Below are 24,884 nucleotides of genomic sequence, written 5' to 3' on the forward strand. Positions count from 1 at the left end.
GTGTGTGTGTGTGTGTCTGTGTGTGTGTGTGTGTGTGTGTCTGTGTGTGTGTGTGTGTGTCTGTGTGTGTGTGTGTGTGTGTGTAGACTTCTACAGGGGGAAGACGGTGTTCAAACACTGGTTACCCGGTGTTTGTTACAGAAACGTCACCTTCCAGCTGATCTCTGAGGTCACCGTGTACCAGACCGCCCTGATCACACACAGTGACATCACACACACACCTGTGCACCACAGGACAGGTGAGACAGACACACACACACACACACACACACACACACACAGTGACATCACACTGTTATGTATTCTGTGAGGTTAAAGAGCTGCTCTGTGTCTCTCTTCGTTCCCCGCAGTGCCGTACCCCCCCCTCAACATTTCCCGTAAGATTGTCCACCTGAGCCAGAGGGCGGGGCCAAGTGCGGCGTCCAGCGTCGTCCCTCCCGAGGGCGGAGAGGAGAGCCGGCGAGCGTCCCGTATAGCCCGCGATGTGCCCCTGCTGGAGGAGCAGCAGGAGGTGGAGAACACGTCTGAGGAGGCGGCGCCCGCGACCACTCCGATGCCCTTTAACGCCACACACAACCTGACAGGAAGTGACCCGACCACGGAGGCGGAGACGCAGAGCTACTGGCCCGACCCGTCGCCCGCTGACAGAGACGACGAGTTTGTGAACGCCGTCGTGCCCGAGTACGAGGACTCCAACGAGCCCGGGTCTGCGATGGGCCTCGCCCCGGAGACCGCCATCCTGCCCACTAAACTGCCCCCCATCCTGCTGGAGCTCCGCTGGCTGCCCCCCCGCGCGCCCACCAGCTACGACGGCTTCAACGTCTACATCTTCAGAGACGGTAACACGGATATTAAATATCACGCTCGAGGTCGAGATGCCACAGCGGCGTTTGATCTGGAGTTTTCAGTTTTTTGTTTCTGTCTCTCTAAACTCTGTCGCTCACCTGTTGCTCTCCTGTTTTCCAGGTAACTCCACAGAGACGGCCACCGTGGACGAAAACACTCACGAGTTCTTCACCGAGTTGACGGAGCCGGGAACGTACCGAGTCCAAGTGACCACGCTCAGCTTGTCTGGCGAGTGTGAGGCGAGAGAGAGCGCGGCCGACACGGGCTTCACCTTCTACCTCAGTACGTTTAAAAAGATAAAATGTTTCTGAAGCAGGTTTTTCATCTCGTAGTAAAACCTTCTCCATGACTCGTCTCGTCTCAGGTCCGGGTGGCGAGCTGTTGGAGGATCTCCGAGAGCGTCCTCAGGCCGTCAGCGTCAGACTGCTCGACTCCAGCACCGCCGCCGTCTCCTGGGCTCAGACCTCGGAGAACCACAACGGCAGCGTGGTGTCGGTCGTTTCCACCACCTGCCTGAGGCCGAGTCTGAGCCAGAGGATGGAGAACACCTACTGTGGCGAGGTAACGCACCGCCGCCAGCTGAGGTTACTCACTAAACGATTAAAGGCCCCGTTTTGAGCCGCCAAACGATGGGGGAGGCGTGGCCTAATTTGAGGCTTGTTGTGTGGACTCAATAGTAGTTAGTTTAATCGTTTATTTGAATCAGGGACAGTGTACAAAAAAAAATCTCAGAAGAGAAGAGATGCTTTGTACCAGATTTATCTAGCTAGCTAATTTCCATCTGTTGTCCCTCATCAATCAATTTCAATCAATCAATTTTTATTTGTATAGCGTCAACTCATAACAAGTGTTATCTCGAGACACTTTACAAGAAGCAGGTAAAATACCTTACTTATTGTTATGTTACAAAGATCCGGCCTATCCATCATGAGCACTTTAGCAAAGCAGCAAAAGTTACAGTGGTAAGAAAAATGGCAACAGCAAAGTACAAATCCGATACGATTATTTTATTTAGTTTTTGATGTCAGAACTTTTTCTTTGGGTGAGATAATGAGTAAAAATAAAAGCACTGGGCGTCATCGAGTCTGTGATTCATAAATCAAACATCTGACATCAACAGACTTTGTTCAAGTTTTTTTACTGAACGAGTCTGAGCAGAAGTTTAGAGATCATTCAGACATGAAAGTGTGAAAGTGTGAGCTGAATCATCTTACTGAGCTGTGAAAATGGAAAACGTGGTGAGAAAAATACTTTTAATTCACAAACTGGAATCATTCTTCTCACTGTGACAACAATTAAATCAGTCACACACAACATTTAAGGTGACATATCCTCCTCCTCTTCTTCAGTTTAAATAAGTCTCAGAGCTCCTCAAAACATGTGTGTGAAGTTTCTTGTTCTAAATCCACTCTGATCCTGTATTTGATCATGTCTATAAACCCCTCTATTTCAGCCCTGCTCAGAACAGGCTGTTTCTGTGTCTGTATCTTTAAATATGTAAATGAGCGGTGTATGACCACGCCCCCTCTCTGGAAGGGCTTGGGTGTACTCGGTCTTTCTCGCTCCATGTCCTATTGTTTACGGTGAGAAGGCAGACTCAGAGGGCAGAACAAACACCTAGCTGTGGGAGTGTCACTCACCTGGGGGAGGGGCTACTGCCCTTTGTGATGTCATGAAGGGAAAATCTCCAAACAGCCTGTTTGAGCACACATTTTCTGAAAAGTGGAGCAGGGAGTATCATTGGGGGGTTATCACCTTTAAATAAAGTTTTTTTTTCTTTAAAGGAAAACTCGACGAGTGACATCATCACTAACCTGACCCCCGGAGCTCAGTACAGGGTGGTCGTTTATCACACCAACGGGCCGCTGATCAGTCCTCCGTCAGAGCCCGTCATCATCGACATCGGTGAGAAACACGACGCATGAGTCACGTCTGCAGTTTGTCTTTAAAGTCAAACCGTTTAATTCACATTCTGTGTGTGTGTGTGTGTGTGTGTGTGTGTGTGTGTGTGTGTGTGTGTGTGTGTGTGTGTGTGTGTGTGTGTGTGTGTGTGTGTGTGTGTGTGTGTGTGTGTGTGTGTGTGTGTGTGTGTGTGTGCGCGTCAGAGCCCACTGGTGTGCGTGAGCTCGCCGTGTATCCTCTCAGCCCGACGGCGGTCATCCTCACCTGGCAGCGTCCGTATCACGTGGCGTTCAGGAAATACGTCCTGCAAACGTACTTCTTCAACCCCGTCACCCTCACCTCGGAGTGGACCACCTACTACGAGATCGCCGCCACCGCCTCCGTCATCGCTTCTGTGGTAACACACACACACACACACACATACACACACACACACACACACACACACACACACACACACACACACACACACACACACACACACACACACACACACACATCGTGTACATTAAGCGTCTGTCACTCAGCTCTTCTTCTTCTTCTTCTTCTTCTTCTTTTTCTCCTCAGAGGGTGACCGACCTGCTGCCCGCCTGGTACTATAATTTCCGTGTTTCCATGGTAACGTGGGGCGACCCGGCGCTCACCTGCTGCGACAGCTCCACGGTCAGCTTCGTCACAGGTACAGACTCCTGGTCGCCGTGACGACATGTTTCTTACTCTCCAGAGAAAAGAAGAAATAAACATTTAATGCGATGTGACCTGAAGTCAAATCTTTGTCGTCCGCAGCTCCCGAAGCGCCTCACATCTCCTCGGTGGATTACTCGCACGGCGTCCTCTACGTTCGCTGGGCGTACGGCGAGCTCTTCATCGACCTCTCTCACTCCAGGATGCTGCACTGGCAGGTGGTCGCCGTGGGAAAGAAAGGACCCGAGAGGAGCTACTCTGTCGACGTGAGTCTTCAGCCTCGTTCATCGTCGTGTTCGGGTCCCGTTCTCGGCTCAGATCGTGCACCAGCAGCTCGTTTATTTCGGGGTCGGGATGGACTGCGATTGATCCTCTCCTCTGGGTCGAGCCGAGAGACGAGCAGCTCGCCTTCGCCTCCATCGGGCCGATTATGATCCCAGCAGAGGCAGACCTGACTCACATAATGAACTGTTAGGGAGCCTGGGGGGGGGGGGGGGCTTTAATAGGTCTGGATGATGGAGAGTGAGGGCCAACACACACACACCTGTAATGAGCTTCAGTTTAAAGGTGACGCAGACTCACCAACGTGATGACAGAAACGGTGTCAAACGATTTTTACTAGAATCATATCAAAGTTCAGAATCCTGGTTTTGTGTCTTATTACTCTAACTTAGTGTTACATCCTTAAAGACTGGATTTCAGCGGCGCCGTTAGCCTAGCGCCCAACATCCAGAGGTTATAGTCTTCGAGAGCAGGCCGCCCGGGTTCAAATCCGACCTGTGGCTCCTTTCAGAGGGTCACTTCATGAAGAACTGGTGAAGCATGAGTTTGTTCTGGTCCGTTCTGTGTTCGCCTGAGGTTATGTAAGATTAAAACAGTAAAAGAAAAAGAGGAACAAATTAAAACAGTAAATTCAGATCAAATCGATCTTTTGGGAAATTAGATTTTTACAGGACACACCAGGAGAGACGATGTAATATCAGAGCGATAAAACCAGCTCCTCATTTACCTCTTTACAACACTCAGTTTTTATTTCACCCCTGTTTGTTTATTGAATTAATTAAGTATTTAAAACCTGTGTGTGTGTGTGTGTGTGTGTGTGTGTGTGTGTGTGTGTGTGTGTTCGTTCAGGTGACTCGTAATGTGATGCGTGCGAGTCTCCCGCTGCCTCCAGGTGACATCTACAACCTGACGGTGACGGCGTGCACCGAGCGCAGCAGGAACACCTCCATGCCCAACATCATCAAACTGGGTCAGTACACACAGACACACACACACACACAAAACATCTGCCAAACAGCTGCTCATATTCAGGTCAGAGGCATCAGCAGGAATCATTGAAAAGCCCTGATGACATCATCGTGACATCATCACGACATACAGAGCGATGCTGGAATGGAATTCATTCCACAATAATGTTAAACAACAAAAAACTTCAGCAATGTTTTCATGAGAAGGATTAACTCAAAATGTTGCAGTCGGTCTGTTAGGACACGGCGTTGTCACGGTGACGCTGCAGGTTGTTTTTCTGAGCAGGTAGACGTCTGGTTGTTTTCTCTCTATGGAGAGGAGCGATCCCTCCCACTCACAGCCACAAACAGCTGCTGTGTTTCTGCCTGAAAGTGAATATGAAACTTCATCTTTTCTACTTCCTCTTCTCGGTGGCGCTCTGCTTCACGCCTGCAGGATTTAACCTTCACTCAAACTAACTGTTCAGTTGTTGTGTGTCGTGTCACAGAGCCGGCTCCTCCTCGCTCTCTATTTGCTGTGAACGCCACACACTCGTCGGTGACTCTGCTGTGGACCGAGGAGGGCGTGGTGGATTACTACCAGGTCATCTGCAGACCCAACAAACCCAGCAAGGAGCTCAAGGTGAGACTTAAACTTTAGACGTTAACGCTGGTCGAACTGTGCGAGTGCTTTTTAAAGTGAGAGATTCCTTCTGATTAAAGACAGTAAAGGTTTTCCTTTGTGTTAAAACGAGACGTTTGAAGGGCTTCAGACGGTGACAGAGTGGTCTTTTATTCTTACAGCAGCCCTCCGTGTAGCACAGATCTTTATATATCTGACTAAACGATAAAATTCTGAATGTTTTTAACACGAGTTGAAATGAAACGGAGCTTCAGAAAGAGGAAGTGTCGCTGTGAATTTTATCTAACTTTGTCGTCCATGAGTGTGGTGGTTTTTGGAGTTTCAGATGATCTTTTTGATTTATACGTTTCTCACTTCTGTCTTGAATAAAAACCATCACTGTGAAGCTCCTATATAGAAGAACATTCAAACAAAACATCAGAACTTTGTGGTTTACTTCTTGAAGCAATTTTTTATACAAAAAACAATAAATACAGAAAAGTGTAATGCCCTTTATTTCTCAACTTAATTAATAGACGTAAGGTTGTCAACATTACAATCTCTCTTATTTTAAAGTTTGAAAGTATCACATACCAAATCTTTAAAAACCTTCAGATCTTCAGTCAGGTTTTTCACCAAAAGCTCCTCCCAAGGTTTCCTGTCTCTCTTCAGCTGCCCTGTCCAAAGAAGGCAAATATCGACTAAAAATATAACTTTAAAAATAAGAAACTCAAACACAACTTTTACTTCTCTAAAAAAAAAAAGTATTGAGGGAAATGAAACAACAAGTATTTCTAAAGGTTACAGGGCGGTAAAAGAGTGAATCATCTGCATAAAATGAAAGTCTCCAATTTGTCTACTGATAAAGAGCAAGCTTTGAAATAATGAAAAAATAAGAGGACCGAGAATCAAGCCTTGAGGTACACCAAGGCTTGTCAAAATGTTCAATTCTTGGATACTTTTCAATACCACATTTTTAAAAATGATTTGGTATCAAAAAGTAAAAGCACTTTAGATCTTCAGTCATATGTTGAACCAAAAGAGAGACAGCACTGTCTAAATTGTACAAATACTTGGCTTTGTTTTGGTGCTGAAATGTTCACAATGTATTTGCACAATTTTTACAACGTGCAAGAGTTTGCGACAACCCTCTGACAGACAGCACCACTGACTCCTGTTGTGTTTTTGCTCTTCTCCTTACTTGTTCATTTACTTATATTGACGTCTCTTTCAGGCCCGGGAGCCCCAGACATCCACTTCTCACGTGCTGACGGTATCGGGTTTGATTCCCTCGTCCGCGTACAACTGCACCGTCACCAGCTTCAGCTACAGCACACCCAGCAAACCTGCACACATCACCATCAGAACCGTCGGTAGGTGGCGCTGTTCAGTCCCCTGAAGCTGTACAAACATTAGAGTGGCTGAGTTTTCACCACATAACTGCACAAACTTCTGGTTTCATTATTTATTTATTTATTCACTCTTCACTATACCGTAAAACTTCAAATGCAAATACCAATTTCAGGCCCAGTTCCTTTTACCAGCCTGGTGTCGCTGCACGTTATGTCCCAAATAAAGGCAATAGAAAAATTAGAAACTATGAATCTTTAAAAAAGACTCATAAATGAAGCTGTGTTGTATATATTTTCAAATGTGTGTTTCAGCTAAAGAGATGAACCCGAGCGTCGCAGCCATCTCGGCTCTGGCCATCCTCAGCATCCTCCTCATCAGCCTGCTCGTCCTGTTTCTGCTCGTCCTCCGCAAGAAACACCTGCAGATGACCAGGTACGGAAACCTCAAACACACCTGAAACACGGGCGGTCAAAGCAGGAGGGAACTACCAAAGTTTTGTCAACTGTTGAACACTGAAACTCTTCTCCCATGCTGCTAACATTAGCTTTAAGATTAGCAGAAGTGGTTTGTGTTTCAGCTAACACCCTCAGAACTCCCCTCAAGACTTCATGTTGCATATTATTCTTAGAAACAGAAACACTCTGACTTTACAGAAACCATTTCCTCCACACAAACTAAAAAAAAAGTAAAAAATGTGCATTTAAATAAGAAGAAACATAGTCCAGAAGGTTAGATAATACTATACTAAATTAGAAATAATGGATTCTTTGCATCATTTTTTTGTCTGACAGGGAAAGTCTCCTGCTGTGAGGTTCATGTGTTAACAGCCAGGTCAGGAGAATCTCCGGAGCAGTCCTCCTGAAATGATCTAGATATTTTCAGGAGTGCAGATGTGAAAACAGCTTTAGAGAGTTAAAGTTGTACATTTAATTAAAGTAAAATGTTCACTGTTGTTCTGCAGAGATGAGGTGCTTTATTTGGTGTTTCTTAACATTTCACCTTAAAAGTCTCTTTTGTCCTCATATTAAACTCCTCTGTCTTTTTCTTTTAGTTTGATTTGGTATCTTATTTTAACTTTCTTTTGGGAAGGATGAACTTCTTGAAAAATGGTATGACATGTAGATTTAGCCTTAAAGGAACTCATACTGTTAACCATGAATCATTTAGTTCACATTCAGTTTTCAGTTTTGGTGTTTTGGTTATTTTCCCTCTCGTGCATCACCGCTCACTTCTCCTTTTTTCTGATTGGTCATCAAATATTTTATTTCCTCAAAGTGAACAGTTTAAAAAGCTCTCATCACTATTTTCCACATGCGTGTGTGTGTGATGTGTTTTTTGTGTGTTTTGTGTTGCAGAGAGTGTGGCGCGGAGACTTTTGTGAATTTTGCCTCATTTGAGAGAGACGGGAAGCTTCCTTATAACTGGTACGATCCTCACACGTTTGTTTTTCATCCTCAAATCTCAATAAAATGTTTAAACACCTTCTTTAAATCTCTTTAAAATGATAGGAGTGTTCTGCATTCCTGAAACCTGAGTGATGGTTTTTAGCAGATTTGGAGCTTGTCTCCGTAATCACACATCCTCAGTTTGGATGTCGAAGCCTGCCGCCGCTAACACCCTGAAAGACCCAATCACGGGCAGATTATCGGCCCGGCCGGGGATTTGAAGCGGCAGATTAGGGATTTGAACGTGTAGCTACAGATTTTAGCTCGTCTGTGGCGCTTTAAGCACTGTGAGGCGATATTGAGGATGATGAAGTCAGCACCCCTGCCTGCTTTGTTTGGAGCAGCTGAACCAGTGTTTTTGATGATATAAACTCATGATCTCCCTTAATCTCAGATTAAAGGTACCAAATATTTGTTTTAGAATAAAGTTAAATTCTACAAAACAAGAAAAGACATCTCACAGTCATTTGCTCTGTAAAATGAGAGAGGCTTAAGTGTCTCTGATATCCTGGCTGATGGATCACTTTCAGTCCGAAACATGTTATCGATTTAGAGATCTGGACATTTGAGATTAATATAACAGCTGAAAGACGGTCAGTTAAGGCAGACCTTTGGCTTCCATCTGCTGTTGTATTTGACCTTCCATCACGAAATGCACATGTTCATCCGAGTGTCTCCTTAATGTGACGGTGGAGTTGTGTTTCTGCTTTGACTGTGCATGTTAGCACTGTTTAATGTTATGAGAGGAAGGGGAGGTCCCCGCTGATGCAGATACAAGTGTAAAAAAGATCTTTGCTAAATGACAATCTCTGCACACAAAGAAGCATCTGAAAATCTCAGGAAGTGAAATAAATCTATGACTTTTGTGTCGAGCGATTAATGAGTTAATCAAACTTCATTCATAAAGCATTCTTAAACAAATAAGTCTAATTCAAAATGCCCTACAAGCGATGTACAAGAAGACTTACACGCCAAAACAATGAAAAGAAAGTGAATAGAAATAAACAAGAATGAATAAAGATGAGGTTTGGTTGTTACTCATCGCTAGTGATAATAGTTACCTAGCTGCTGTCAAAAATGTATTTTTAGCAGGAAGATTGTTTCATTGTTTCTGTCTTCAACATGATAAGTCTCACATGAAAGTATTTGTAAAAAAAAATACTTATACTTATACTTATTATTCTGCATATCTCAACAAAAAACAAAAGTCTGTTTAGTAATGTGGTGTGCCTCAGGGCTCAATTCTGGGTCCCTTTATGTTCAGTAGTTCCATGTTTCCTCTTTTATAGTACATTTTGATTTTCAAGATGTTCTTCCTGACTTTAATCTCTCTGGAGAAAAATGTGGTATATTTTATGAATGAATTTGTTGAAAAAAAAAAGTTTCTCTTAACATCGTCCAAAAAGTTCTTGAGCTGGAACTGGAACTTAATTTTTTTATTTAAGCCCGAATGAGATATATATTCTTCATACTGACACACTAAAGCTGGTGAGAAATCTAAATGAATAATCTTTTAGTCAAGGAAAACACCAAATTGTTTTCCAAACATACTGATTGTATAAAGGTTTGGAAGCTATGGAAAACATAAAACAGAATACGATCATTAGTTTATCCTTTTGACATATATTCATAAATATTAGACGTTTGATAAGACGTCTTTTAACAGTTCTAATGTAGAGTGTTTGGTTTGCAAACCCCTTTAAGCTTGAAAAACTTGAACAGACCCGGTGATGAGTCCTTGAATGTATCTGCATCAGCGGGGTCCTGACCCCGAGTGAAACAATGTTAAAGAGATCTTCATTAAGGTGGCCGTCACATGGTTTGACGTCACCATCAAATGACAAAATGTGGGGCTGTTTCTACATAATGAGGCTGAGTGTTGCATTGTGGGAGGGGCTGGGAGGACGCAGTGATGTCACAGACTCAGGCTGGAGGTTGTTAAATGAGACAGAGCGGCCTTTGACGTCCGGCAGCTAAACAGACTCCTGTTGTCCCCCAGAGAGACAACGGGACACTTTCTGAAGGGCTGCATGATGCATTAACTGTGTGTTCAGCACTAATGTGAAGCTCTCGACGCTCTGTGCCTCTTTACTAATGGAGCACCATGTTCTGTCCCCAACCTACCGCCCCCTGGTGTCTGTTTTTATTCATTTTTTTATTGTGTGTGTTTTTATTTTATTTTTTATTTGAACCCCCTTCAGGCGAAGAAGCCTCTTTGCCTTCCTTACCCTACTGCCATCCTGCCTTTGGACTGACTATCTTTTGGCTTTTTATATTAATCCTTGGTAAGTAAGCACTTGAAGGCTAAAATAATGCACTACAGGGGCATGTCATAGCAGAGCCACAGCCCACAGGATTGATCCAAGGCATTGTTTTACTTTCTATTTGAACCTAAGTGACGTCAAACAGAGCCACCAGAACTTATTGTCAACGATTCCCATGAGAAGACCAAAATAAAAATGAATCAGTGTAACGTTGGGGTTAATGTTGGGGTTTTAATATTGTGGTAAAAAGGAGATAAATAAAGCCTGATAATGGGGAAAAAAGTGAAAGGCTCTCTCCTGTGCTCAAGCGTAAAGTTTTGTTGAGCTGTCCATCCACCCTGCTTCATACTTACATTCTGAAACAGGAATCTTTTATGTTTTTTATCGTCCCCATGGACAAATTCTACTCTGACCTAAGGACCACCTTCAGTCAAAACTGTTTGTTGCTCTATAGCTGTTTTAAGCCGATGTTGCTTCAGAGCTTGTGCTGAAATAAGGAATCAGTATTTCTGTCAAAGGACATGATATGGTTAATCTTAAAATACTGCTGTACAAGCTGCGGAGTTACGTTTGTTAGAGTCCAGCTTTCTTTAGGGTCAGTATGTCACCAATCATGGACCTAACTCAGGTCAACAATGCTCAATTTTATCACTTAACAATACACTTATCATGTGTTTTCAATAAATAAATAGTATTTCAATGAATGTCAATAAACAACAAGGGCCCTAAACCTGAGCCTTGTGGAACACCAGAGAGAGCACTGCCCAAATTATACAAATACGTTTGCAACATTCAGGTAAGGAAACATTGCCAATGTATTTGTCTAATTTAGACAGTATGCAGGAGTTTGCCTGCTATATCTGGTTATCAAAAACAAGTAATTTGAGCACAGTGGTTAGTACATGCGCCCCATGTACGGAGGCTGTAGCTCTCTAAGCAGACGGCCCAGGTTCGAAAACCGACCTGTGGCTCCTTTCCTGCATGTCATTCCCACTCTCTTTTTCTCCCTGATTTCTGACTCTTTCCACTGTCCTACCTCTCCGATAAAGGCAAAATAAGCCCAAAAATTAATCTTAAAAAACAAACAAATAAGTAATTGCCCAATATTGGTTGTCAGGGATTCTTTTTTTATTGCCCTGGTATCAAACATGTTTGACTTTTACTTCAATCATATCATTCTGGTATTGTGACAACCCTATCATGATATTTTTTGTTCTTGGTCTACACATGGGATTGTTGACAAGTAAAACATTTTTTAAATGTCATAAGAACATCCAATGACAATTGTTTTGAAGTCCTGTTTAAATTTTGGGGAAACAGGAAGTCAAGAGATGACTTTTCTGACCCGTAGAACTTTGTCTGCAATTCTGTGTCTGTGGTTTTAACTTTCAGAGTCACACTTATGGGTTCTCACTAGTGTGTTGTATGTAGCATGATGCTAACTGTTGACGCTTACTACAGCTTTGCTCCATGTTCCGTGTCTGCATGATGTCTGTTTTAGTGGATTTATAGTCCAGAGTTAGACTCTGTATGTAGTGCTGCTTTTAGCGTAGCTGTGTAGTCTTAGTTATGGATGTTTTAGTGCATGTTGCTGGTGAAACACTTGCTGACTGTGTTACAGAATCCCCCCATTTCTGAAATATGCCGTCAGCTCTGAGCTGAGAGGACATGTTGGGATTTTTGGGACTCTGTGATGCAATCTGTGTGTGAATCTTTAAAGAAACAGATCTGACTCCAAAATGCAAATATAAACGCATGAAATGTGGAAAATAAATTAATGAAAATGTTAAAAAGTTGCATGTTTGATTATCAGGTGTCTGCATAGCTTAAATCACGAAGCATGATGTTGTTACTCTGATGATGTCATAAGGTCAAAATACGTAAAACTGTCACCCTGGGTTTGACCGATTGATGGGACTTCATACAAGCCTTCTATGAAATCTAAAGCTGACTGTTATGGATAAAAATCATTCTATAAACTAAAACCCTCATGTTAGATTTTTAATCTGAAAAGTTCACCAAAATAGAACTAAAACTGATTAAACATCGGGTTACTCAGAAACCTTTTTAATTTACAATAATATTCAAACTGACAATGAACTGCATTTTTAAAATTTTCACTGATCTCTTAGCCAACAATGTTTGACTTTAACTTAATAATTATGCTTTCTAAATATGTTTTTCCATTTTATTCAATCGTCTTTTACTTAAGGTAAAATCTTCTATTTCGTTTAAATGAGTTAAAATAGACACAATTTTAATTCACATGTAAAATCCAGTTTTTCGGATTTAGTTTTAAATTTAAGTTAAATTGAAAAATGTTCAAACATAAATAGTAACTAACATTTTAATTTGATTATATATTTTTTTTAACATTGACAGTCACAGACGTCCATATCATGAAGATACAAAACTGGAAACCTTAAAAGAGCAGTATGTAACTCTGACTCTCCTAGTGTTTAAAATGGGTACCCCCCCCCCCCCCCCCCCCCTCTAGAGTCCATGCTCACTCAGGTCACCATGTGGTGGACTCTGAAGCTTCAGTGTTTATCCAGCTCTGCATGGGTCTGTAAACCTTTCTGTGTTCTAACCTCTCTCCATTTTTCAAAAAGCATCTCCAATATTGATCCTAGTTTGAGCACGTTTCTGCTCGTGGAGCTTATTAGAAACATGCAGAGGCTTTTTAGGTCGGGTACAATCACTTCTATCTGAGCCATAAACATGACCTTTTAAGAATATTAAGAACAAGAATAAATCCCTCTGAATAAAGGCTTAAAAACCCTCGTTGGTCAAACCCTGATATGTGCAGATCTGGAGCGTCAGTCTAATGTCACCTGTGATTTAGTCTCACTGCAGTCACAGTTCTCATCAAGAGGAACTCTACATGTTTGTATTTTATAGGAGCAAGACAGCTTTAAAGAAACGGAAGCTTACAAGGTAACAAGACTAAACAACACCATGTGGCTCTCAGCCTGTGCTTTTATCTTTGTGTATCTGTGTGTGTTTGTGTGTGTGTGCTGCCATCGCACTAATAACAGCCTTCAGCCAGAAACAGAGAACATCCCAACCGTTTAATCCAGCAGATTAAAGTGAAACTGAACCATGGCCCAGTTTTTTACCACTCAGGCTGAGGAACCTCTGTGGAAATAAAACCTGCAAAGACTGCAGTCATCGGTGGAAATCAGGACGGTTTATTATCTAATTGAAAACTTAAATTATTGAGTCGTGCAAATCTGAATATTACCTGATTGTTTTATTTGTGCTGAGTGGCATCATTTTTAAATGTATACAGCGTTGTTAATCAAGAAATGTCCAATGATGATGATATGTGTCGTGTGAAATCTGTTATTAGTCTTCATAGTTGTATTTTCTGACACATTGGTGTATCTTTGCAGCCCCGTGCAGCTGGACGATTTCGATGCGTACTTTAAAGAAATGAGCAAAGACTCGGCCTACAAGTTCTCCCTACAGTTTGAGGTACGACCTTAATCACAAACATTTATAAATACAAATAAATGTGTGTGTGTATTAATGTTTGTATGTCTGTTTGTATTTGAATGAAGAAATTACATTTTTTTGTGTAAATATGTGTCAGAATATGTAGTTATGTTTCGTCCTTTTAGGATGTATGACAAAAAAGGGTATATGTATGTAATGTATTTGTTTTATTTTTGTCTGTATTAATTAGTAAAGTATCTATTTATTTTGTTTGTTTGTTGGAGGAAAAAATGTATTTATGAATTCATGAAAAAAACATACATACTAAAAATGTTATACATGCATACATTGGAAAATGTAATACATATGTACCCTATTCATACTTTCATACATAGAACACTTTTATTTTCATACGGACACTCAGTATAATTCATTACATTCATACATTATCTTTCAGGAATATACTTAATTTATTTATTACTCATGTAAACTTTATTCATGTTCATACAGTTATTTCATACATGTTCATCTTTTCAGGAGCTGAAGAGCGTTGGTCTGGATCTTTCCCATGATGCAGCAGACCTGCCCATCAACAGGCCCAAAAACAGATACACCAACATCCTGCCCTGTGAGTCACAGACTGCAAAGCATCATGGGTGAAATAATGACTGGGTGTATAAGTACTGAGATGTTTGATACATGATGGTTGTTGGTGGTATTTCAGCTGGTTTTCATGTTGACTGATTTTAATCTTCATTTACATCTGGACCACAGACGACTTCAGTCGGGTGAAGTTGATCTCGATGCACAACGACGAAGGTTCAGACTACATCAACGCCAACTACATACCTGTGAGTCATTGTACCTTCATCATCATCCTCTTCATCATTTGCCTAAAGGAAGTCCTCTTGTAAATTCACAGAATCAAGCAACATAAAAAAGGATGAGGAATAAATAAACGTCTTTACCTTTATTGAACCACAGAAAGAAACTCTGATGCTACAGTTTCAGCAGTGAAATGTAATAAAGACAACATTTAAAGGTCACATATTCTCCTCCTCTTCTTCAGTGTAAATAAGTCTCAGAGCTCCTCAAAACATGTGTGTGAAGTTTCTTGTTCTAAATCCACTCTGATCCTGTATTTGATCATGTCTATAAACCCCTCTATTTCAGCCCTGCTCAGAACAGGCTGTTTCTGTGTCTGTACCTTTAAATATGTAAATGGACTGTGTCTGACCACGCCCCCTCTCTGGAAGGGCTCGTGTGTACTCGGTCTTTCTCGCTCCATGTCCTATTGTTTACAGTGAGAAGGCAGACTCAGAGGGCAGAACAAACACCTAGCTGTGGGAGTGTCACCCACCTGGGGGAGGGGCTACTGCCCTTTGTGATGTCATGAAGGGAAAATCTCCAAACAGCCTGTTTGAGCACACGTTTTCTGAAAAGTGGAGCAGTTACTTGTTTGTTTTGAGGCGTTTGTGGATCATTTATATGTTGTTAATCTCTCCGCGTTTCATTATCGGAGGTAATGTGTCTTTTCTGTCTTTTTCTTTGACTTTCAGGGTTACAAACACGCTAAAGAGTACATCGCCACTCAGGGTCCGCTGCCAGAAACTCGAAACGATTTCTGGAAAATGGTTCTGCAGCAGAAATCTCCGATCATCGTCATGCTCACACAGTGCAACGAACGACGCCGGGTCAGTCTCAATCTTAATCCCTTCTACACAAATACAAGTTTGAGGATTGCATCTCGGTTTGGTGCAAATGCAAAAACTAAAATCACAAATCATCTCAAATGCTGAAACAATAATAATACCAATGTAGAACATTAGCAGGTGGTCGGCGTTTCTTTGCAACATTGAGTATGTGTTGGTGTGTTCCAGGTGAAGTGCGATCACTACTGGCCGTTCACAGATGAACCGGTGATGTACGGAGAGATCAGCGCAGAGATGCTCTCAGAGACGGAATCTCCAGAGTGGATCATCAGGAAGATCAGACTGGGATATGTGAGCACCACTTCCTCTACACTCCACATAAACTGTGTAGTCATGTATTTATCTCCTTAACATCCGCTCTCTGTCTCCCCCTGCAGGCCGATGAGTCTCAGGACATCCTCCATCTAAACTACACCTCGTGGCCCGATCACGGCGTCCCAACGGTCAATGCCATCGAGAGCATCCTGCAGTTCGTCCACATCGTCCGTCAGCAGGCCAACCGGACCAAAGACCCCATCATCGTCCACTGCAGGTCAGGATCTCACTCACACAGTCAGTTTTAAATGATTGTTGAATATGTTCCTCTCATTAACGCCCTGAAGCAGTAAACTGATCTGTCGTGCAGAAGTCTCATCTGTTAGAAGTCTAAAGATGCTCTTGCTCGTCTCCGTCTCTTCATTTTATTTGAATCTGAGAATCTTTAACAACCCGATCAGAGACACTGAGTCCCCTCCTCACGGTTCTAAACCATTAAAAAAGCTCTCAGACGGATGATGTCATGTCCATTAAATGCTTCATTTCCTCTGCGTGTGGTTGCTATCTCTTGTGTGGTTCAGCGCTGGAGTCGGCAGGACGGGGACCTTCATCGCTCTGGATCGTCTGATGCAGCACATCAGAGAGCACGAGTTCGCCGACATCCTGGGCATGGTGTCCGAGATGAGATCCCACCGTCTGTCCATGGTCCAGACAGAGGTCAGTCCTCAGCGCCTGTTTACAGACCAGAAATAGGTTAATAATAACACACGACGGGACAAGTCAAAGCCACGTTAATCCTCTCTGTCTTCCGTCTGTGCAGGAGCAGTATGTGTTCATCCATCAGTGCGTCCTGCTCATGTGGCAGAAGAAGAAGCAGCAGTCCATCACCTCTGATGTCATCTACGAGAACGCCAGCAAGACATAATGACGGCGGCTCGTCCACACGTGAGTCACAAACACAAACACACACAGATTTATGGGACAGAGTACTCAGACTTATTAACTTTATGTACTAAGTGTTCTTAATTAATATAAATTAAAAGGATTTTATATCCTGAAAAATCAAGCAGAAACTCCAGAATGTACCTTTAATTCCAGCCTCCTTCGAGCTCTAGCCAGGCACACCTCCTTGCTTCTGATTGGTTAAAAGGATGATGACAAATTCATCTCCATGTTACCTGCAGAAAATAAAAAAAACACCAACAAGCTCCATGATTGTAGATATTTCTGTGTAAACTAGCTGTGATTTAATCCCTTCTCGTTGTCTTGCAGGCTGCGAACACACCGGCCTCCTGTGCTTCAGGCATCCATTCTCTGCAGAAGAAGATCCGCTTCATCATCAGTATCAAAATAAAAACAACAGCCTAACATCTCGACGACAAGAGGAAAAAAAGAATCCAGTATTATGTTTGAATTAAAGCATGGGACGGGGATCTGCCTTAAAGAGCCGAACTGACGAACAAACACACCCTGAACCCTCTGAACCGGACTGATTCAACGTGTGGGGGGGGGGGGAGGAGTCAGGGGAGCGTTAACGAGCTCCGTCCTGTGATTGGATGTCTACACTGTGTCCGTCCCTGTTCAGATGACGTGAGGAGGCGAGTCGGTGGAGCCGAGTCAGCAGTTTTATTTACATTCTTTTTGTTTTAATCTCAGGAGTAGCTGAAAAACCAGCGAGAATGCTGGCCTCTTCCTCCACTCCGACCGTCATTCAGCATCCGTTAGCTCTAGGTTTTAGTGTAGCTAGAATGAATCACCTCTCAGCAGTGAGCAGCTGTCCTGGTGATGAAAGGACCGAATCGTAGGCGGTAAATTTCAACGTTACACTGCCAAACATTCAAAACACCGACTGCTAACATGCTAGCCAACTGCCAGGACCGCTGCATGGATCACATTCACTGAAGAACCCAGCAAGCATTCAACAAAGGACAAAGTTCTGGAAATATTAGCACAAAATTTTACATTTTATATTAAAGCTGATTTTAATCAAACACTTAAAGCATTTAGATGCTTTTCTGAATGTAATGTTTTTTTCCCGTTAAAAGACGCAAACACGGTCAAACCTTGGAAAACATAAATATAGATGGTTGTGCCACTTTGCTGAACAATTGGTAAATATTTGCTGCAGATTCCAGATTCTCAAAGTTTTTCTGATTTCACCAAATGCTGCTCGACTGGATACAGACCTTTTTATTTCGTTCGACGAATCAACCGTAAACGTAAGAATGTTTGTCGGGTGTGCACAAGAACTGAACGGCACAAAGACAGTTGAAGGATCCGATGCCTTTCTGCAGGAACACGAGTGCCTCCTGCCGCCGTGTGGACGCTGTGGGACGTGTTAGAGGCCAGTTTAGACTATAGAGACTGACGTAGAGATGTAGTTTGTATTTGCACTGAGGAGTTGCCCGACCTGCTGACACACAAAGGGACGACTTTCTGCTGCCTCGCTCCTTGTTTGCCCGTCCTGTGAAACGTGGGCTCTTCCTCACGAAGGATCTCCATCTGAAGACGTAGATTGACTTTATAGTAGCAGAGGGTTGTGAGCATCGGCTGCAACAATCCTGAGCAGGGACAGAAAGCAGAGAAATGGATAGTTTATCAGAGAGAAAAAAGACAGAAAAAAACAACAAGAAATAATATCAACAACTGATTAAGATGTATGTCTTTAAATTTGGGAATGTCAGAAACACTGAGAACCTTCACAGACAGAAACATATCAGCTCAGCATATTGCCAGTCAGCCCGGGCCTCACACGGGGCACCATTTACAAAAGTATTTAAAATTCTGAATATATTCAAAGTAAAACTTAGTATGTTTACATGCCTATTTAAAGGAGCAATGTGCAAAAATGACCTTACTATATGATCATACATTAAGGAAATGTTGAAGTGCTGGACTAGTTCCGTTATAGCTGATTCTACCCGACTTAAAAAGCCTATGCAGTTTTATAATAAGCTCCACTAACAATTATTTTTTTAATTTGGACTGCAGTACACATTTTAAATGCTAAATGTCAGTTACATATTGCTCCTTTAAGTCTTTCTATGGTAACGAGAGAAAATCCACCCCCGACCACATAATCTTGTGTGTGTTAGTTCGACTTTGAGAAAGCTGACTTGGTACTATTTCAGTCAGACTAACATGTTTACATGGATTTTAAAAGTCCAGTTTTAGTCGGACTGACACAATAGATCTACTATTTCTAACTGCATGTGAACGTACTGAGTGTTAATTAAATTTTTGTTGAAATATACAACATAAATCTGGTTATTCATAGAAGTATAAATATCCAACAACAAAACTATTTTACTGCTCTTGTTAGAGTCCCTGAACGCCGTTATTCAAATGTTTAGTAAAGCACCATCTTTATTCATGTATGACCTAAGAAAGATATGGGGATCAGACTTTTTCTCTCCGCAATATCGAAATCGGTATCAGCCTCTAAAATCCCCTATCGGTCAGGCCCTAATAAAAACCTAAAAATCCAATAAGGACATTTTAAAATGTGGGCACTGTAACAAAGTCTGCAGGCGTTAATGTAAGAAACGTAAAAATTAATCCTGACTGCATCTCTGTCCCTGAAACAAGACTTCTGTACAGGACGTTGTTAAAGCCATTCTCTGAAGCAGCGGTGTCAGCTCAACTTATTGACATTAATTTTGTTTATTTTTCATCTTTCTACTGATCGTTTTACTTGAAGGGCAAAAAAGAAAACTCAGCATCTCTCACTTCATTCATGACTGTAGAGAATGTGATCTGAACAGGTGAGAGGCGGCGACCTCGTTCAAAGTTTTACTTCTTAATTCAGGATTTACAAGGTGTGGTCAAAGTAAGAGCCAAGACTTAAACTGCATTTCTTTCTCATACAAGGTCCAAAGTAAATATAAAAGATTAATATAATACAAACACTTGTATGACATTTTAAAGTATTTAAAAAAGTGAAACATCAAATCAGAATTTAAGTCACGCCCTATCAACAAAAGGAAATAGTTTTTTTTTTTACAAGATTTCAACCTTCTTACATTTAAGTTAAAAATCAATTAGTCTTTTGTCTTGGATCATCGAACTAAGAATCCAAAAATTGGGATTTCTCACAAATTGTATAGCAACTATTAATTTGCTGAAAAATTCTGAAAGAGTGGCGGCCATTTTGGTCACTTCTGCGAACTAATATATAAGAAAGAGAAGAAACTTAGGACCACTGACTGCAGAGGCTGCTGTGTTAGGAGTCCATCAGTGTTAACTATTTAATTCATACACATTCATACTCTGCCAACGAAGAAGCAGCGGGATCAACTTGGGGTTAAATGTCATCCCCAAGGACACATCGACATGTAGCTGCAGGAGCTGGGGATCGACGACGTTACCACTGACGGCCACCCTTAATTGATGATAGCAACTATTGCACATATTTAAGGGTCTTTAGTCTTTATTCTAAAACAGTAAAAAAGATAAAACCTCTTTAAGTATTAAATGTATTTAAGCTTCTTTCGACAAATGTTTGATTTATTTTGATCACACCTTGAGCTTAATAGAAAAAAAAAAAATGAATGTGTTAAAAAGGCCGTTGGACACTTCAGTGTTAATTTACAGAAAATGATTCGTCATTGTGGCCTTGTGGTTCGATCACCTGAAGTCTTTACCCGTTTGTTAGTTTGGTCGCCGCTCCATCTGAATTAAGTTCCATTTCACGTAGAAATCAAATGTACTGTACATACTACTACTGCTTAACTATTCTGTTTCTACTCGTCATTACAAAGTAATTCTTGTGGAAATGTCGCTTTAGGTTTGTTTTTTTAAAACGTGTTGTATATGTGAATCATCGTTACCTGAGCCAGAAGCTCTCTCATCACTACAACGACGGTTCGGTTTCTGGACGTTTGGAGACTCGGCTGTTTGGAGAACGAATCGAGGACTCGGAGAACTCGTCTGTTGGCCCGAGAGACACACTTTGGTACGACTGTGGAAAAGATTTACAAAAGTGAAAAATGGACAGAAAACCTGCAGACAATGTGTGAACGCTCAGCACCGTACCTTCTACAATTCCTTTCTCTTGCTTCGTGTGTGTCCAGTCAAACTTGTTCGTCATTGGTGCCATTTTGTGCATTGTGTCACTTAAATTTGAGGGAAGATCTCGAACTCAGATCATCGTCACAGAGTTTTAATGTGTGTGTGAGTATGTGTGTGTGTGTGTGTGTGTGTGTGTGTGTGTGTGTGAGCGTGTTGGAACAAATTAAAATGTTGCAATTACATTTATCGTCTTTTTATTTCTATGTATAAACTAAACAAATGCTAGGAGAAAATACACGAAAACCAGATATTACATTTCTGTTTTTTTGTCTCACATTTCAAATAGTTCCCTCAAAAAGTCGATTTAAAACTACATTTTTATTCCACAGAAAGTTAAAGTTTTCTCCACTCACCTCTCTCTGGAAATGTGCTCATTTGGTTTGCATCATTGATCTGTTATACTAAAAGTTGTATTCATAGAAGGTGACAACAGCAGCAGAATAAAATCCAACTTTGTATCTGAGAATTAGACATTAGGAGACGGTTCAGTAGCTTTTTAAGCTAACGTGACGTTAGCGTTACTAATCAACAGGTGTCTTACATCTCTGAATGGTTCAAATGTCAGTTCAAAACTTTTAAGAAAATTAACTTGTGATTACGTTAACAGTTTGGTCCCAACATAATGATTGGAAAGTTTTACTGTCTGTCATTGACATTAAAAAACTAGGAAGGTACTTGCTAGCTAACTTTCACTTTCACAAGAGAGACTCTGTAGGCAGGCAAGAGCCTTCTGTTTAAATTTCTACTAAACCGTTTAAGCTAACTCAAATGAGCTTGCTGCAGCAGCAGTTAGTATAACGTTAGCTAGCAAATTGAATGCTATGAAAACCTTTGCCTAAAGCCTTTAAAAACCGTGCTCAAACTAGGATCAATATTGGAGATGCTTTTGAAAAATGGAGAGAGGTTAGAACACAGAAAGGTTTACAGACCCATGCAGAGCTGGATAAACACTGAAGCTTCAGAGTCCACCACATGGTGACCTGTGTGAGCATCGACTCTAGAGAGGAGGGGGGGGGGGAGACAGCTCTCTATGATGTTTAGAATTTAGACTGCAGTACCCATTTTAAACACTAGGTGTCAGAGTTACAGATTGCACCTTTAATACCTTATTTAGATGTTAAAATAAAAACTGCAGACCTGGATATTTAAACATGTCTCTTTTTCAAATTGCTATGTTGCTTTAAAAAATCAGTAAAGAAATAAAAAACCTAACCATTTATCTGGAGCCAATATTCACATTTCTGATGGAATTAAATTGTCCGTGTTTGGGGTCAAAAAACTGAGTTTGTCTTCTTGGAAACCTTTGGCAGCCTTCAGGATTATTTAGTTTAAAAGAAAACTCAGCAATGACTTGAACTGATTTCTGTAAATGTTTATTGCAGAATGAGCAGATTCATAATGAAAAAGGCACCATGAAAACTATACACATACAAATGCATTTCAGCAGTGACTTCTCGCTAACGTTTTTTTCTGATTGGCTCTAGAACTGTTTGAGTACGAGGACAGTTCACTAAATACAGAAAATGCTTCTCTCATTAACAAACATCTATTCAGCTTTTATTCATTTATATTAGTTCAGTGTTTCTCTACAAACTTTCTTCATATTTTCCCACATTTTACATCTGAGACACTTTAAGTGCATAAGAGGAGAAAATAATACAATCAATGCCACAGAGGTTAAAGAATGTACTGGCTGATTTCTGTACATCTTATCCAAGCATTTACATACATACATATATCTGTGGTGTAATGAACATTTCCTCCAGCTGGAGGATGATCTGGTGCTTCAGGCTGATCTGTGCAAACAGTCGTGGTGTTTTTAGTTTGTGCTCGTGTTAAAAAAATGTTTTTTGTTTTTTTTGCTTAACCTTTGACTTCTAAGCAGCTTTTGATGGCTTTCAGCAAATAAAACGGAAAGTTTGCTGTGAATCGTGAATTTAAAGCAGATGTTGGAGTAATGGCAGTTTGCGGCCAGCACGGACGACTAAAGGTCCGGCTGGGGCGAAAAAAGAAAGTGATTTAAATATAATGTAAAGAGGTTTGTCCGCTTAGGGCTTCCGTAAGAAAAAATATAACTTGAGGAAAAGATGTGTTAACATGAAGATTGCGTCTCCTCCTACATGCTCACCTGACATCAACTCATGAGGCTACCTGTATCTGTGGGCGGAGCTTAAATAAAACAGTCAGTGTGTATAAAGCGAGTCAGCAGACTACATTCGTTTCTTCAGTGTTTATACGAGGAGGAGAAGTCGGTACAATCAGAGGGTTAGCTTCTGTTAAGATGAATAATCAGCTGACTGCTTTTAAAAACAAAACAATAAACTGATTCTGAATCTTTTTACACGTTTGATTCTTCACTCGCCTCCAGCAGAGGAACGTTTAGATTTTATCATTTAATGTGCAAAATCGCCAAATCTGATAACTTCTTCCTGCCGCTAACTCTAAATCACATCATGTACATAAATTAGACTTTATTATTGTTTTTATAAGTTATTCTGCTTTTCAGGAAAAACATTTTCACTTAGGCCGCGTGTCCACCTGAGGTTTGTTTTCTGAGCGCCAGCGTCTTTTTTTCAATTGTTTCATACGAGTAGAGAGCGTTCACAAGTAAAGCAGCGCCCAGCATCGTTTTTCTGAGCACTCTCGTCTTTTTTGAGCGGCCTTTCCAAGTGCTTCGAGTTGAAAATCTTTGAACTTTTCAAAAGTGGCGCTGTAGACGTCGACGCCGCTCTTTTCCAAATCTTTGATATTCCCGCCTACGGATCGTGTCTCGTACCCACATCTTCCTCACTCCGTGACTGATCGTTACTTTTTACTAGACTTTTTTTTCAAATTTGAGATCGTTTATTTCCCGGAGCATTGTCTCGGTCATACAGCAGCTGTTGTTAACAGACTGTTGTCATGGAGACAGGACGGACGTGCAGCGATTTTTATTCTCAGCACACAAACGCTTCATGCTAACGCTCTAGAGCGCACAGTCAGCGCTTTTCAAAAAACGCCAGGTGGACACGGGGCCTTTCTTTGCTTTTTCCGTCTTTTTGTTCTATTAATTATATTATTTAAACTTTAATGTAACTTTAGAATGAAAGAAAAAGCTCTGCTATGAATATCATATTTCTATCCAGCATAAATCTGAATTGTACATTTATTTATATTTATATATTTTTTTGTGAATTTCCTTCAAAATATTCAAGCCAACATTCGTTTTCTTTCGTTCTCTGTACATATTAACCATCGACCTGTCTGAGCGAGCTCCAGTTTGTGTCTCTTTTTATTCTTAATACATTCAAGTCAGAGTTGAAGATGATGATTAATGAGTGAGGAGCAGAGCGTCGATCTCAAATCTGAATATTTTGAATCACAGTTGGACTTCATGGTTCTGAAACACGAGGCACAAACTGGAGCGGATAACCTTCTGACATTAATACTGAGAGGTTTGCTTTGGAAAATAATAAACTCCTCCAGGTAGAGAAGCACAAACGATCCCCAGAGAGTGTTCAGGTGAACTTCAGGCAAACATGGCAGAGTACTTCCTGTTTATCGGGACGGTTCCCACAGTCAGCCGTGTCGCTCTTTAAATGTTCCTACGGAGACGAGCTGAGGAGTTCCTGCCTGCGCCGCATGATTTCCACAAACTCGGCGTAGGTGGCCGCCGCCTGAGGATGAAGAGTGCGAGAAAAACAGCAGGCTGCGGTTTGAAAAAAAAAAAAAAAAAGTAAAGGAAGAAGAGAGCGAGAGAGAGAGAGAGCGAGAGCAAGAGAGAGCGAGAGAGAGCGAGAGAGGAGAGAGAGAGAGGAAGAGAGAGACAGAGAGGAGAGAGAGAGAGAGACAGAGAGGAGAGAGGGAGAGAGAGAGAGGGAGACAGAGAGAGAGAGAGAGGGAGACAGAGAGAGAGGGAGAGGGAGAGAGATAGAGAGAGAGTGAGCAAGAGAGAGCGAGAGAGGGGAGAGAGAGAGAGTGAGCAAGAGAGAGAGAGGGAGACAGAGAGAGAGGGAGAGGGAGAGGGAGAGAGAGAGAGTGAGCGAGCGAGAGCGGGGAGAGAGAGAGAGAGTGAGCAAGAGAGA

The 24,884-nt window shown here is 41.6% G+C and overlaps 1 protein-coding gene across 4 annotated transcripts in view; it reads left to right on the forward strand.

The window, feature by feature from the left end:
• ptpro (protein tyrosine phosphatase receptor type O) overlaps positions 1-21,002 on the forward strand; it is a 35,968-nt gene extending 14,966 nt beyond the window's left edge. Inside the window, exons 4-27 of one of the 4 annotated variants that reach the window (XM_061029234.1) lie at positions 87-239; positions 351-839; positions 967-1,128; positions 1,211-1,407; positions 2,631-2,751; positions 2,952-3,145; positions 3,316-3,427; positions 3,535-3,698; positions 4,564-4,684; positions 5,171-5,304; positions 6,518-6,656; positions 6,948-7,068; positions 7,992-8,060; positions 10,283-10,366; positions 13,247-13,282; positions 13,741-13,822; positions 14,321-14,411; positions 14,558-14,634; positions 15,343-15,477; positions 15,664-15,786; positions 15,873-16,027; positions 16,332-16,467; positions 16,571-16,695; positions 17,023-21,002. In XM_061029234.1, coding sequence (XP_060885217.1) covers positions 87-239; positions 351-839; positions 967-1,128; positions 1,211-1,407; positions 2,631-2,751; positions 2,952-3,145; positions 3,316-3,427; positions 3,535-3,698; positions 4,564-4,684; positions 5,171-5,304; positions 6,518-6,656; positions 6,948-7,068; positions 7,992-8,060; positions 10,283-10,366; positions 13,247-13,282; positions 13,741-13,822; positions 14,321-14,411; positions 14,558-14,634; positions 15,343-15,477; positions 15,664-15,786; positions 15,873-16,027; positions 16,332-16,467; positions 16,571-16,675 — 3,200 coding nt within the window. In that variant the 3' untranslated portion in view covers positions 16,676-16,695; positions 17,023-21,002. The remainder of the gene's footprint in view (positions 1-86; positions 240-350; positions 840-966; positions 1,129-1,210; positions 1,408-2,630; positions 2,752-2,951; positions 3,146-3,315; positions 3,428-3,534; positions 3,699-4,563; positions 4,685-5,170; positions 5,305-6,517; positions 6,657-6,947; positions 7,069-7,991; positions 8,061-10,282; positions 10,367-13,246; positions 13,283-13,740; positions 13,823-14,320; positions 14,412-14,557; positions 14,635-15,342; positions 15,478-15,663; positions 15,787-15,872; positions 16,028-16,331; positions 16,468-16,570; positions 16,696-17,022) is intronic. The other 3 variants (XM_061029235.1, XM_061029237.1, XM_061029238.1) reach the window with 3 other exon arrangements.
• The last annotated feature ends 3,882 nt before the right edge of the window (positions 21,003-24,884 follow it).

The sequence above is a fragment of the Labrus mixtus genome, chromosome 22 (genome assembly GCF_963584025.1).
Source record: "Labrus mixtus chromosome 22, fLabMix1.1, whole genome shotgun sequence".
NCBI lineage: Eukaryota > Metazoa > Chordata > Actinopteri > Labriformes > Labridae > Labrus > Labrus mixtus.